This window comes from Egretta garzetta, unplaced genomic scaffold (assembly GCF_000687185.1).
Source record: "Egretta garzetta isolate BGI_Z169 unplaced genomic scaffold, ASM68718v1 scaffold127, whole genome shotgun sequence".
Taxonomy (NCBI): domain Eukaryota; kingdom Metazoa; phylum Chordata; class Aves; order Pelecaniformes; family Ardeidae; genus Egretta; species Egretta garzetta.
In genome coordinates this window covers 135,287-151,748 of record NW_009260132.1, presented here as the reverse complement: position 1 = coordinate 151,748, position 16,462 = coordinate 135,287, and the positions used below count along the sequence as shown (strand labels likewise).

The 16,462-nt window shown below is 40.0% G+C and overlaps 1 protein-coding gene across 1 annotated transcript in view; it reads left to right on the top strand.

Annotated features, from left to right (window-relative positions):
* Nucleotides 1–16,462, top strand: part of POU6F2 (POU class 6 homeobox 2) — a 316,318-nt gene that overhangs the window by 296,261 nt on the left and 3,595 nt on the right. The window contains exons 8-9 of the mRNA XM_009641557.2: nucleotides 6,755–6,923; nucleotides 16,071–16,239. Of these exons, the coding sequence (XP_009639852.2) occupies nucleotides 6,755–6,923; nucleotides 16,071–16,239 (338 nt within the window). The remainder of the gene's footprint in view (nucleotides 1–6,754; nucleotides 6,924–16,070; nucleotides 16,240–16,462) is intronic.

The following is a 16,462-nucleotide window of genomic DNA, read 5'->3' as shown; positions in this document are numbered from 1 at the left end:
TCTTCCTGCAATGCTCTTATTGCTTTGATGCTGTCTTGTTTTGAGAAGTGCAATCTTCTTTCTCTGTGTTTGAATATAGCCACTAAGCTGTGTTGTCTCAATCCAACTTTGTTTCTCTTTTGCTTTTTATATGACTTGCAGTGATGTGGTGATTTTTCTCGCTTCTTTCTATTTTCCTTTACTATCAGCATTACGTTATTCCATTTCACCCATGGATAAAATTACGAGATTTTTGAAAGTCAAGATTACCAGACTATTTACTAGTACAAGTGACTATGTCAGATTTTCCTTGCCACAGCATGAACACTTAACTTGCAACTTACATCTCTTCCTGACCAGTTTTCTTTGTGGCATCTGCACTGTAGAAATAGGATATCTCAAAAAAGCCAATTTAACTGCACCACACCATGGGGAATAGGAAGATATCACTACACTGCCTGTGTCATTCTAAGGAACTGAGGCATAGAGAGAGTACAGCACTGTTCACTGTTGCTGTTACCTTTGAATTATGCACTTACCTACACATTTAGGTCTGTTACTGTAATACTGACATTATATCATTTCTGATGGGGGTCAAAAAGATGACAGATGCACCTGATTTGCATATAAAATTATATCTTCTACAGAAGCCTGGCTATGTCTTCAAGCTCATTTAGCGAGCCCAGAGACCTTCAGATACAGCCGTATACTTTGAAGATGGTTCTGATCCCACAGAAAGGCTTTGAAAGAACTTCAGCAGATGCTAAGTCCTACCCCCAGTTATGTCCACAGCTCACCAGCACTCCTTTGCTGTAGTCTTCATTTTGAGCTGAGTATGTGCACAGCCTGTGTGTACCCAAAAAGCTTTTTTATGCTAGTTTCTGAATGTACCTTTTCTGTCACTCTAAGCAGCGTGTATAGAGGCACTTTATACTATATATACTATAATATACTATACCAAGAGACAAGATACTTACTAATCATCAAACAGCTTTCATATTCAGATTCATATATTCACTTACATGAATTTATTTGACTAAGCTAAATTGTGGTGATGGGGTACAGTATTTGGGCCACAGTGGAAACAATCTGGCAGGTATGACTGTGAAAGTGATTCGGCATGAACTGCATGGAAATGCGTAATAATTTATTCTCTCCATTTGATAGAAGATTTAAGAAAACGTTTTTGAAGCCCATGTTTGATCATGCAGGTTGAGTAGGTTTGAAGACAGACTTCCTCTGCCATGGTGCTCTCAAATCATGCAGTGGCCGCAGCACACCACCACTCTTTCTCAAAAACAAATGTATGACACATTTCAGGAAACATAGAGAGAGCAGAGAACTCCGTTTACAGGAAAAATGGAAGCACGAAACACTTAAACTACTACTGCAAGGCATTATCGTGGCATTTCAAAGTGTTTGAGAATGTCTTTTTATATCAAGGCATTTATTTTTCAGCACCTTCCACGGACTTCAGACTTTATTAGAGCTAATGTCCATATTTCCCAAGAAGAACTAGCTGACATTGGAAAAAATTGAAAATCTTTATTTGTATCATAAAGAGGATTGTTTAAAATGTATTTCTTGCTCTTTGTGCCACTCCTCTTAGTTTCATCTCTTCTGCCCTTTTTGTTATACTTGTCTTTTTCACCTCTGTCTTCTCTGATTTGTTGTGTTTCCTCGTCTCTCAGATTTCTTTTTCACTGAATCATAGAAAAATAGGACTGGAAAGGACCTGAAGAGGTCATGCAGTCCATCCCCTCCCCCTAGGCAGGATCAGCTGTCCCTATATCATTCTTGACAGATGTTTGTCTAACCTGTTCTTAAAAACCTTCAGTGATGGAGGTTCCCTGACATCCCTAGGCAACCTAGGCCACTCTCCTTAGCATTAGAAAGGTCTTCCTGATGCCTGACCCTAGCCTCCCCTACTGCAATTTAAACCCATTACTTTCTTCTCCCTTCCATTAGGACCATATTTTGCCCTTGCTGTTTGTCCAGACTCTCTGTAAAACCAGTAGCAGTTCTGTTATGAAACAGAGCAATATTCTCTCAAGTTTGCTCTTTATTTCCACTTAGTTTCTTTCTCTTTCCTTAGCTTATGCAAAGTGCCTTGTTACTCTTATCATTATCATGTGGCTTTCTGGATGCAGGGAACAACATCCCTCATCTCGTAAGAAGACCTTAATACAGAACTCCAGATAACCATTCCAGGTGTAGGACTATCCTACATATATAGTTTAAGAACAAAATTTAGTCTTACAGACCTAATTCATTCTTTGCCTCTGCAATTATCAATAAATACCACCTTCACTGTAGACTGAAGCATGTCAAACTGGTGTAAAAGAAATAAGAATCAGGCCCTTTGCATTTTTCAGTTTATTCTTATAAAGTATTATGCTGCACTTTATGCTTCTCATATTCATCTTATTCCTCTAGCTGTAGTGTGCATACATATATTCCTGCCAGATACTGATCAGTGTTGCATACAGTCATCATTCTCGGCGTGTCTACTGTATCCACCTACACAGAATGGCACTTACAGCAACTGCTTCTGTAATTTCTGTGCCTCCTTCTGTCTTTGGATGGAAAATGCACAACAGTCATAAATATAATTCATATCATATGTACGTGTCCAAAATTGGGAAAAGTCAGCTATTGCAAGTTCAAATTGATTCTGTCATCTAGAATCTAATTCATAATCTAATCGTCGCCTCTCCTTAAGGCTATTTCTGGAGTGGAAATTATAATGGATGAAAAGAGAGAGAGCATTTTAATGCAATTTCATGACATAGATAACTATCATTGTTCTTTAAGCAGGACATTTACAGCTTAACCGTCATGTCTGTAAAACAGGGGGTGTGCTGGAAATTATATGGGCAGTTAAAGATGGAATCCTCCCTCAGTCCCTGGTCAGGCCTTAAGGTGACTCTTCAGCTTCTCAAACCCCATTGCTCCCTTTTCCCTCACAAGCAGCGCATTCGAAAGCAACAATCTGTAAATATCCCTATTACACCTGAGGTCACTGTCCATTCAGACTACACCAGCCATATCTCTTTTTGCCCAGCTAAATTTTGAGAATTTCTTACATTTGTCCAAATATTTCTGGATGTCTAACAAGAAAACTACCAAGCTTCTGGATATCCCAGTTATTTCAAAGATACTTTTCTAAATGCATTGTGCAACACATGTGCAGAGAATCAAACATTCCCTAGACTTAAACAGCATACTGGGCATGTGCTACATAGTGGCTGTGGCTGTGTACACGCTTTGCATGCCGAACTGGAGAATACAGAATGCCCTCTCATTCTGGTGCTTCCTGGAAACTTTAATTTTATTGTGTACATGCTCAGCAGTTGAACTGTTCAGTGACTGTATGTGTAGCATGGCTGGAAAATGTTGGATTTGCCATCTGTGTCTTACAAGATCATGTATTTATCCCTGAGAAATACTGATGGGAAGTAGCATAGAATCATAAATAACTAAGGCTGGAAGGTCAAGGTTCAAGAGATTACCCAGTTGTTCTCAGGCGGAGTAGCTATTCCAGTATTTGTCTAACTTGCTTCTAAGCACTCTCATAGGAACTCCACAGGTTCCCCCAGTAATTTACGCCAGTGCTTCACTGCCACACTAGACAGCTTTTCCCAGCATCTAATTTGAATCTTCCAGGTTATTGTGCCTCATTCTCTCCACTATAAAACGTAAGACAGACTCATTCTCTCCTCTTTTCATTAGCTGTGCCTGTATTTGAGGCAGGCATCATATCCCACTCAGTCTTCCCTTCTTTAGATTTAACGCAACCAGTTTGATCCAGGTGTCTTCATAAGCCTCAGGTAACTCTCAAGCCCTCAGCCACTCTAATTATTCTCCTCCAATCAGTCTAGATTTTGTCTGAAGTGTGGCATCTAGCTGTGGACATGATGTGCCCCACCCCCACCCCCCCTCCTCCCTCCTCAAGGGGTTTTTCCAGTGCTTAGTAGAAAAGATTCTTCACATGTGCTGCAGACATCACTGCCACTCACACAGCTCGGTATGGGACTTGCCTTATCTTCGCTTTTGCAACACCTCAGCATTGCTGGTGGCATGTTCAAACTGACAGGATCATTTTGAATCCTAATCCTGTATTGCAACCTATCAGAATTCCCTCACAGCATGTTATCGGCATGTAAATTTAATAAGTATATTTTCTTCTCCATCATCCAGGTCATTAGGAAAATATTAAGTAGTGCAGAAGAAGGACAGACTTCTGTGAAGCACCATCCACGCACACTTCCGCTTCCACAGACAGATATCTATTCCCTCAGTTTTGTTTTCTAACTACTCTTGCATTCATTCTGCAGCAATTTCATCTAAACTGTGTTTCCCTAGGTTATAAAGAATGTCACACGAGGGAGTGTCGAGAGACTTGTAAAGTCAAACCACCTACTGCTTTTTCCCTGTCCGCAAGGCCAATTACCCTGTCTTAGAGGGAGATCAGATTGGTTTGACACAGTTTGTTCCTAACAATCCATGTTGTCTGTTGCTACCTTGTTTTCTTGCAGGTGCTTACAAATTGTTTGATTATTTTCTTCAGTACTTTTCCACGGGTTGAAGTTTAGTTGACTGGGCTATAATTTTGCAGATCTTTCTTTTTAAAGATAGCTACTACATTTGCTCCTCCATCCTTGCAGATAAGCACCAACATCTTTACGACTGCTCCAGAGAGAGCAAAAGCATCTAGCTTATTCCCTTGCAATACTTTTCTTCCCTCACCTAGCCTAGGCTGAAATCTTTAGCTTTGCCAGAGATTCCCTCGGACAACAGACCCAGAGCCCAAACACCTGCCTGTTTCTGAAAGCAGCAGTCTGGAGCGATGTGGGCATAATGGATGGGCCATCCATTTCTGCAGCATTTGGAGGAGGCCAGCCCTCCTAGCAGACTGCTTCCCTAGGAGAAGATATTATAAAAGTAAACGTTCTGGGTTGTGAGCTCTATAGACAAAATCTAACCCTTAGTGATTTTTTTTTAAAGACGCCCAGTGCTTGCATGAGTCGGAAATCTGGAAGCCTCTCAGTCAGCTTCTCAACTATTATCCCTTTGATACAGTGTCAGTTTTCTTTTTTAAAATGTGCTTGACCCAAAAAGCTTCCTCGACATAATAACATGGTTTTGTTTATTGATCCCTAGGGAAGTCAGAATAGGCTAAAACTGGTCAGATAAATAATTTTCATTATTATTAAAGGATAGCTCAAAGTTCTTGCTTCATTCTGCATTATATCATCCATGTGGGAGGTAGAAAAAGGAGTTGTAATTTCTTCCATTCTTAAACAGACCCTAACATGAATAATGTCATTAAAATTGTTCATATGTATTCCACAGAAAAGTGTCATCTTGAATGTGATCAGATACCTTTATCTACTGTGCCATACAATTTGTTGTCTACTTATTCAGTCATTTCTATGTGTTCTGGGAGCATATTATATACAATTTGAGTATTACTAATGAATTCAGCTCCTTTTCTGAAGTCATTTGTTCAGTTAAATATCAAAAGAGAAAAACTCATACTCCTTAGAATTCAAGAAATAGATTTAAATTACTGACTTCAAGCAAGACCAAATAGGCCTTTATCTTTCCCCCTTTCTGAGAATGCAGATAACAGCTATCACTTAAAAGTGAAGCCTTTTAGTACATTTTTGCAATCTTTTTTGATCAATATCAAGAATCAACATAAAATAAAGGTATAATAAGTAGCAGTCACCTGAGTGTATCAGGACTATATTACTGTATTATTAGGCTCTGAAAAGGCTGTACTGGACTACTAGAAGCCAATTCAAAACTGTAAGGCCCATTGTGTATCTTCATTCGGTAGAGAGGCTGCCCTTTGAATTTGCTGGGAGTTTTATGTAAAAATCAGTACCAGTGAATGTTCCTAGTTTTCAATCCCATGTGAAATCTTATTATAGGCAGAAGGGATTAATGGTTCTTTGTTTCCCCTAGTGAACAACCAAAGACTACACTGTTGTAAAATTTGTAAAAAGAAAAATTTGTAAAGCCAGACTCACATATCACAGTGTTTCATTTGCATCTACTGTACTCGCTAGACTTTTTAGCTATGTCTTACGTGACACAGTCTTGATGTGAATGGGGCTCAGAAGTTTCACTGTGTGTTTTAGGCAAGGACAGTTTATCGACTGAGAAATAAGGTTTAAACATTTTGGTTTGTTTGCCAGATCTGATGTCATAAAACAAATTATTCCTTTCTATAGGAAAGGGATTTTCTCCCAATTTAACTTCTCTTCCCCATTCCCACTCTTCTTGGCCCTGGTCCTGCATATGAAGGGACCTCTCTGAAACAATGCTGATTTGTAGGAGAATCATAGAATAGTTTAGGTTGGAAAAGACCTTTAAGATAATCAAGTCCAACCGTTAACCTAACCCTGCCATTAAATCCATGTAGGGAATAAAAGTCTGACTTCATGAGTCAGAAAACAGGTAAGGACATGTATTTATTAATTCAGAATGCTGCTGGGAATGTCACAGGTCTCTTATCACCCATTTCAAACAAGTATTTAGCTTCTAATTAGATAAAGTATCTGATTAAACTGAGAAAAAATGGAAAGTCAGAATTCAGAGTTACTCAGATTGCTCCTGCTGTAACACTGTCACCTGAACTAAGTCCATGGTATTTATTGCTCCTATGGGATTTGTCTCCCAGAAATAGATGGGTGAGATGGTGCATTGAAAGTTTCCTGTTACTGCTTCATTTTCTAAATACCTATTTTTACATTTTAACATATAGCTCCATCAGCCCTCCCAGACGCAAGTGGGACAAGCAGCCTCACAACCCAATCTCCTGCATTTGGCTCACAGTCAAGCATCTATGTCTCAAAGCCCAGTGCGTCAGGCTTCCTCTTCTTCCTCCTCATCCTCCTCCTCTTCAGCTTTGAGTGTTGGCCAGTTAGTCAGCAGTAAGTATTGCTCCCTGGCTCTCCTTAATTCTCCCGTCTGTTTGTCCTCCTCACTGCTGAGTTTCCTGATCTGCTTTCCCTCCTTTTTTTTTTCCATACAGTAGATTGTATATTGCTAAGTAGAGTGACTCTTACCAGTAAGAACCGCTAAGTGCTGTCATCAATGGGGCTTAAGGTAAACATGCCTTGAGAAATTGTAATCAATGCTAAAAACGGTCATAAAAATGGTAGCAGCCGTTAATTGACTTACAAGGACAATTCTTTTAACTAAAAGATAGTTTATGTTCTCTGGAATTAAAAAGTTTTTGAATCAGTCAATATAATGAATTATATTGCTCAGAATTTGGTGGGCAGATGGATCTTCCTGCTTTTGGTTAGGGCGCTTGTTCGTTACTGTTTGTTTGCTTAGTTAGTGTAGCAAACCATTTTACAAACCCCAGTACTACACAAATCTAGAGTGAGATACTTTTCTTTCCAGGAAAAGCTTGCACAATTTAAACAGGAAAGAACTGTAACATGTGGGAGAGGAGAGAGAAGCACGCTGCAGTGAAATAACTGAGTTTCAGTGTTAGGATTGTAACAGCTGTCCTCCTTAACAGCCCATTCTTCCAGATACCACAATTCAGTCTTCACTATTACCTTATCAGCATTAACTTTGGTCTTTACATAGCAAAAAAAACCCCACATTAAAATTATACATAAGAAGTATTAACAGGTTTTGCACATCTGCAAAAATTGAGTGTATTGGATGACCTTGTTCAAAGATACTCCATGTACATATTTCAAGTAAACAAACACTACAGCTCACACCATATTGCTATTGTAAAATATATGACTGTTACAAGTTTATGAAGCACTTGGAGAAACTGTCATGCAAAGGAAGATGTGAAAAAATTTTGGTTAGATTATTTCAGAGATTGTTTACATGGGGAAATTACTAGCAGAGCTGTAGTGGTAAAATTATGCTGGTATAATTCCCAGTGTGAATACTTTTATTCTGGAATAAAAATATCACATTGGTAGCTGTAAGTACATAAAATATATAGATATAATTATAGTGATATAAATATACTGCTATTGCTCTGTCAGTAAATTTTCTCATGTAGATGAGTTTGTAGGAAGAAGACAAATAAAGGACTTCATGTTAAAAATACATAAATTTACCCCTTGTCTATGTGGGAAAATTGACTAAAATAGCTAGTGCAGAATAAGTTACTTTTCAATGGCTGGTCCAGAATAGCCTCCCTTGTGGACATTCTTATTAAAAAAATATTCTAGAATAACTGTTGAGGGGTACTCTACCCCACAATAGTTATTCCAGTCAATTTCCCCATGTGGAATAAGTGCACTACACAATAAAAGCAACATGGAAGAAGCCCTTTTAAGTTTACAGGGTAAATCCATCAAAAGTTAGGAGATGTTAGAAAAATAGTTGCTTGTTCCACTGTACTCAGTTCCTCTTAGAACATGTATTTTATGATATACATTGTGATTAAAATCATGCAATCGTGATTTTTTTCCTCATCCTTCTTTCAGCACATTCCCAATGGAATTTTTCTAGGGATGCATCAGAATTACTAATGCAACAGGTGGGCTGCTGTCCCAGGGTTTGTTCCCTACCTGATTCACTAAACTGTTCCCCAGTTTGCATAACATTTGAGGTAGGGAGCTGTAGAAAATTGAACGATGGTCTTGCTTCAGGCGGTAGAGGGCTGAGGAGCTGAAGCTTTCTGTCTGCCATGTAATTCCAGTGCAATGGCAGGCAAGTTACTTAAAAGAGATTTTTCACAAGTGCTCCCTCAATATCCAGCTTGAGACTCTGGACTTTAATTTACAGAAGAACCTGGTACTCACAGTTACCATTTAAAGTGCATTTTCACTGTGGAACTGTATAAAGAACCATTTAAAGACACAGTGTATCAAATCATCTCCTACTTGACCTAGACTGGGTACCCAAAAATGCTTTTTCCCTTAATACCTGTCCACTTCTCTGTGAATGAGAAGGGGAAGACCCTCATCTTGTAGAAACACAAGAAAATAAATTAAGATTTAAAAAACCAGAAGAGCTCAAGAGGAAATGAGTAACTATGTCTTCAGTGAAGAGCTTTAATAGAGGTCTGGGGCCACACACTGAACAAGTAAAAAGGCAATACATCAATCGCTTCCTCTATAACGAAGCACAATTTGTCCTGCGCACTAGATGAGTCAGGGGTCTGGGGAAAAAGAAATGGTAATCCAGGGCTCAAAGACTATGCTATGCTGTGTTGTGGGCTGATGTAACTCCAGCATTTTGTAGCTCCTGAGTGTTTATTTGTGCAACTCTAAGGATGTTCTTTTAGCTTCATTTTTTGCTTGGATAAATTTCAAGGTTGTTACAAAAGCAGAATAGTAATGTAAGTCAGCCGTATGGTGAGACAGAGTGTGTATTCATAGTTGGAAATATGAGATCTTCTGTCAGTTGAATGGATGGAGAGGCTGATAGGTTGTGTTATCACCTTGTTGGTTATGCTTCAAAAGGAATAAGACACATGCTGTGCTCATGGATTTGGCTGAGAGCAGAGGAGTGTGAGGCACAGGAATATCAATTTGGGGAAGGGGAAGATACACTAATGAACGTAGACTTTCTACTTGTTCCTCTGAGGCTTTACTCCTTCCACCACTTGTGCTGTTCCAGGACTTCATAAGGCTGTTCTCCACACAATCTGTGCTCCTCTTGCCTCCACGCTTTTTTCCTCTTGCCTTCTCCCTGCACTCCTTTCCTCACAGTCCATCATTCCTCAACGCTTCCCATTTCAGTTCCCCTCCAGCTCCCAGTCAGTCTCTGTCCCCAGACCATATCTGTGTCCCTTTTACCAGCCTTTTTATTAGGTAGTTTCTGTCCTTCTCTACCTTGTTTTATCATTAGTGCTGCCTCTTCTTCCCTGTTTTCTTTCCTCTACCACAGTGACTATTATTCTTTGTGGTCAGGCCCTCTCTCCCTCCACTCCAAACTCAAATCCTAGCTCCTTAGTAGTCCTCAGGGATTTTTCCCCTTCCATCATTTCTTTTTCTTCAGACTCAAGGTTAATTTTTGCCCCCTCTGTATCCACATTACATAGACACCACTCCCACCCCCCCTAGAAGCCATCACTGGAGTCTAGAAAATGATCACCAAGAAGAGAGGCGAGTCAGTCTCTCTGTCTTTACTGCCGTCCTGGCCCAAAGCAGGCCAGAGCCATAACCATAGGAGGGGGGGTTCTTCTCCATCGACTTCAGCCTTAAGCTCAATTATCCTCAGTACAGAGAAAAGATTAAAGAAAACACCACACAGAGGTCTATCAAATCTCTGCTGAGTAGATATGCAACGCTGAAAACTCACCTGCTTGGACTTGTTTGAGACAGGTTCTTACTTGGGATGGCAAGAAGCCCATTAGTGACATAACCGCTATCTCCCTGACACCTATCAAGGCCGTGCTTCAAGTTTTAGGGAAACTGAAGCTTCTCAAAGAAAAGAGGTTATTACAATTCTTTTATCCTGAGCAGACCAACATGTTTTATTAGCCTTATTCTCCAAAGTGGTTGATCTGAAACTTGTCTTATAATGACAAATGCATCAAACTTAGCCATAGTCAATACCCTACATGTGATAATGAATGGCACAGAGAAGACAACTGGAGTTCTTCTCCCTTGCTCAAAACAGAAGAAAGTTTGATTAAATCAACGAGTGGGGGTCTCAGAGTAAAAAAAGTACTTTTCATGCAATCAGACTGAGGAAGGCATGTGCTTGGGAATGAAATCACTGGGTTCCAAATCTTAAGAGCATTCCAAAGGGAGAGGGTATTTATAGGAATCTCCTATAAAAAACCATGACAATAATTACACATTAATAAAAAGTTCTTGAATTGTCCTAAATTTGTGTTTTGGGCTTCATCCAGTCCCTAGCTATTCAAGACCAACAAACCAAGTGGTGTGAGGGAAAAACCAACTCATTTCTGCCATTTACATAAAGTTATCACACAGGGAGAAGTGAAACAATTATCTCAATGATCCCCGATGGCCATCCAGCATATTCTTGAGAGCATCTCACCCACCACAAACTGGAGCTAACACTGCATGCGTAAGCCTGCTTGAGCTGGCATGTAAGTGACAATGTTCCAGGGCACAAGAGAGCTACCTGCTGATTTCCAGTAATGTAGGAAGAGCCTACAAGAAAGAAGAAATTATGGTCAGTGCAGTAGGTAAAGATCAAAACACCCGTGTTATGAAACATGAAAAGGCAGACAGGATCCTTTACAGCTTTCGTTGTCCTTGATAATACCACCCTTTTAGACAGACTTAATTGAGCTTAATTGTTTCATGTGACTAAAAACCAATTTGCATACAGCTGTGCCTACACACAGGGAAGTAAATAGATGGAAAGCCATCCCTGGTTTGCTCCTTTGCAGAATCCATTGAGTTTCTGGGTGCAGAACCCTGAAGGGCAGGAGCACCACTTTGTCAAGCCTATGGCCCATAACTGAACAAAGCCTTCTCAGTGTCCTAGCTCCCACACTGGCTAGCAGAGCTTTGTGTTGTGTTTTTATTTTGCCTACAATTGAAATCTAGTGTTTGCCGACATCCATTCAAAGTTTTTTAGTGGGATGAGGCCTGCAAAGGGCCAGTGGTTCTGAAAAGAAATCCATAGGCATGAGGGCCACAAGAAACAACTTGTGGCCTCCTGAACACCTCTTTGATTGCTTTACCCCTGCTGAGGCAGGAATATTGTTTCCTTTTCCTCATTCATTCCAAAGCTGCAGTCCAGTTCTCCAGCAGAGGCCCTAGAGTCGAGTACCTTGGTAGAGATTTGCCATATTCCAGAATGTTGCAAATATAGTAAGGCTCATGTAAAACTAGGCATATTCAGCTACCATACTCTGTTAATCAAATTGCTTAGAGCCACATAACTTCAGTAAATAATTATTTGGGGCAAGGTTCTACACACTTACTGTAAAGAGAGTAACTCTCTGTACAAGAGGCCACCTCACATGATTGAAATTACTAAAGTACTATGAGAAAGGGGTCAAAATTGGGCTTTAGTAACTTTAGAGTTTCATGTTCCTTGTTTTTATTCCTTTTACTTTTCATTCTAGTCCTATTTTCTTTATGATTTTACATTTTTCTTTAGCATGTTTCCTAATTAAAAAAAAAGATAAATTTCCTTCCTTTTATTTATTTCCCTTTATTTTTTTATTTTCTGTCCTTTTTTTTTTTCCCTCTGGAGTGTTGTGTTCTTTATATCTGCTCTCTTTTGCCTCATCTTTTCCCTCCGTCCCTCACCAAGAACAAGTGCTAGTTCTTCTAAAGGCAAAAAATTATGGTTGTTTCCAAAGAAAGGACATTTAAAAAGAAGCTCTGCCTAAGCAAAGACTGCAAGATTCATCTCTGTTCTTCCTGTCCCTTATGTACAATTTCTTCTTACTGTCTTATCCTATCTCTGTTCTCTTTTCTCTTTTTTGTTTTCTTTTCATTGAATTCTACATCATTATTCGTCCTTTTTTCCATTTAATTTTCCTCTTCTCAGATGCATCCCTCTTCTCATTTCTTTAACTTTTCCACTGTATGCTCTCTTTGTGGAAATCACTGGTTTCCCCTCATGTGCTGAGCCTTGTGTCTCCATGAAGTTTCTTTCTTCCTTCCAAATTCATTTGACTGTCATGTCTTACTATAAAATTAAAATGCCTCCCACAAACAAATTATTCTTCTTTCTTTCCCCTGAGCACCAGTCCATTTTCCATTAATAATGTTTTGTCCTGCCTCTCTTATCCAATTTACTTTCCATTGGACCTCCTCAGCCAGCTATTACTCCTCCTGTCTGACTGGGGAAATCATCCCCTGTAATCCCTCCCATGGTAGAACTCTGCACAACAGAAATTTGCTTTCTCCTTCAGGGTGCACTGATTTCTTTTTTTTTCCCTAACTATTAAAATCACAGCAAATTTGCGCTCACCAACAAACTCATACAGGATTTTCAGAAGAATTCAAAAGCGGAATAGTATTGCCATCAGTAGGAAAAAGGGGGATTCAATGCAGGAGAGCCTATGGATTTTATTTCTTCCACTCTGTTCATCTACCTTCACCATCCACCAGGACGTGGGAGAATTTTAGCTGGCTTCCTTTTTGTTAGGGGATATATACCGATATCCCCAAAAATGGTCCCAGGCAACTCTCACCTTTCTCCAGCACCCCATAGTTTCATAGACAACACAGCCATTGTTCTATGAAGCTATATAATGTACATTGGGAATTTTTAAATGCTGTTACTATAGATTCCAACCATTCAATGAGATTGGTGTTCTTTACTTTCCTGTTGGCACTGTGCTGCCTTCTCTAGGATATCCACTTAATTTAAAAAGCGCTGGTTTATTTGCAGTCTTCAATAAGCTACTCTTCCTAAAAAGTGAAGTGCACTATACACTTAACTGTTCTGAGAGCTCAGAACTTATTAAAACAAAGTTCATTATCTATTTGTATGTATTTATGTATGTGTATTAGTCCACAGGGTCCAACATTATGTATTTATGGCATTTTAATGGCAATAGAGAAAAACAGACCAGTGCTGTTATATGATGATATCAATAGAGTGGTCTTCATAGTACTACGGGAGTTTTACGGAGCTGGTAGAAATCAAGGGAGTGCTTCTATGGATTTCAAAGGGCTTTGAATCACACCTGAAGTAGAATTGGTTCTGATCTGATACAAATGCTATTTCCCCTACAGTTCAGAGATAAAAGGCTTCTGGTCTACTTCTGTTAGTACTTTCCTCTTCCCAAAGACACTGTGTAAGAATGAAGCCTCTTCCTCAACAGATGCTCTGCCATATATTACAATTTAATCCCATATTCCTGACGTGCATCACAGGGTTTTTTCTCATCTCAAGAGGAACTCAGCCTAATTGTTCCCTTGTCCAATCCCCCCACGAGTAGGCAAGGACTTTCCATGATATTCAGTGTTGCAACAGTGCCGTACCAGAAGGACCCAGCAGAACTTGTCAGAATTTCTCTATAATCACGTGCAAGCAAATAACCCCTTAGCTTTCTTACCGCCCTTTTTATTCCTAACAGGAGTTGGGGAGGTTTACAGGTGCCAGTTGCCATAGCATTTGCTACTTTGAAAGTTCTCTGGGAACACCTGAATTGTCCTTTGTCACATCCCTAATAGCCTTAGTCAGAGGCCTTAAAGTGAAGGAAGAGAAGAGGTGAGGAAGGTCACTGTCTTAGTGCACTTTACTCAAGGGAATCTTTGAGGCTATTATCATTCATGATATTTTGTACATTTATCAGTTGCTCTTCAGAGACCCAAAGGGCAGTTACGCATCCAGCTCCATTCTGTGTCTCTGAATATCAGAACTGCTATGTGAGAGAGACTGTGTATGGGGTGGCTAGGAAAATTTCACACCTCTAAAGGCAATTACTTTGCAAACTTGAGTGGCCCCTGTCACAGCGCCAGCTACTTAAAACCAAATAATACATGCCCTAGCTTTATACTGAATGAGCACATTCATGTGTGCACAGGTGAGCTCAAGCACAAGAGGGACAATTCTGAGCGTGGAGCATTGTCAAAACTCGGTTCAGCCTATGTGCGTGTTTACCTGTATGCATAGTTCATCTGGTCCCTGGCTGCATACACGAGTATTTTTAAAATACTACTGCTATGTGTGCTTCTTACGCTCAACTTGCAAATCGATATAGGCTAAATTTACACAGCAGAAAAACCTCTTCCCTCTGTCTATTATTGTACTAAAAGATTTTTTATAGGACATTTCCATCATAAGGGAATTTTACATCAGGTGTATAAAACCCTGAAAATAAAAGCTTTGTTACCGTAATGCTGACAAGCCCTTAGCTATAGCAGTACTAGCAGGAGCCACTCTCATATAGGGTTCAGAATATTAATGTAGTCTAGCACCGTCCTTGGACAAATGCTTGCATTTACAGAAATTGATGGGTTATTGTCCTGCAAACTTTTCACCTAAGAAGTCTGAGGAATGAGGTGAAGAACAATAGAGGTGTCTCGCTGGGAGAATGGCTTCACTACACACAGGATTGCACACCACTTTGAAATCTTCCACCATCCCAGTCCCATGCTGTCTCCAACTTGGCAAACGCTTTTATTTAGCCAGGTATCAGTAGCTTGGGGGCGGGGGGGAAGTTCCATTCTCCAGCTGTTGTGTCATTTCCCTTGATAAGTCCTAAATTGACCGAGTTATCCAGCACCAAAGGAGCTTTCCTGTGGTAGACATGCTTTATTATGTGCCCTTTCGGGGACAAAGCCTTCTGTGTCAGTAAGCTGCTATGGAGAGGAAGGACAGATTTATTCTCACAGCATCATAAGCATTATCTTCTGAGGGGCTAATGTAAAAGTAAAAAATTGTGCAGCATTACCATCCGAAACCTAATGGCTGATGTTGCTGCTCCTTGATTATCGACCTGATGGGAGGCAGAATGAAAAGCTTGAAAGGCTGCTTCTCAGAAGGGCATATTTTAAAAGATGATTTTTAAATTAAGGAGTTTTTTAAAGGCAGCATTTTGTTTGGGCTTGTTCATTTGCTGGCTTATTTTGGATATTCGGCTGGTGGTCTGGATTGGGTATTGTGCAAAAGGGAAGGAAGGTTTGTGAATCTCCTTATTCGGCATTAGTTGTAGATAAAGCAGAAAGTCTTGATTTCAAATTATAAAAACCAACAGTTCATGTGTATATTTAGCCCTCCTCACAGACTGCAAATGTATATATTAACACCAGCCTTCCTTCTGTATGTGGTAAGAAGGGGAAACGAGAAACATGACTTGTCAACCCTGAGGGAGACTTTGCAAGGCACAAATGGCAGTGAGGAACCCAGGCACCGCCTCACTCGGAGGTGAGTTGGCCATTTTCAGGAGTTCAGCAATAAAGTATGTCTGAAAATCTTTCACCAGCACCTGGAAACACTGCAGCCTAATTGGCATTTCAGCAATCTGAACATGCTTCATAACATGCCTGACAAGGCAAGCCTGCTTCTGTTTGGGGAAGAAGAAAAAGGGATAGGCGTTTAAAAAAAAGGACATGAACGTCTTGACAATGAAAGCTGGCGTAAGCCTAGCCTACTCATATGTGATGCGAAGAACTGATGCGATTAAAAAAATATTTCAACAGATCCTCAAACAGCCACTGGAGAGGTGGATGGGGTGAATCTGGAAGAAATCCGAGAATTTGCCAAAGCTTTTAAAATCCGGCGCCTGTCCCTTGGCCTGACACAGACTCAAGTTGGCCAAGCCCTAAGCGCCACCGAAGGCCCAGCCTATAGCCAGTCTGCCATCTGCAGGTAACAAGTTACATCATAAACTCTCCTCTCCTCTCTTTGTTCTTAATAATTATTCAGCTTATTGCAAGGAGCATGCCTGTGTTTGAGTCTCATGTCTTTAGAACATATTCTTTCATCTGGGACTTAAATTAGCCAATAATGTTGGTAGCTGGCAGCTAAATGTTTTTATTGTGTATCCCTAAAGTAACTTCAGTGTTTTTTTCCCCTCCTCCTTTTTTAAACA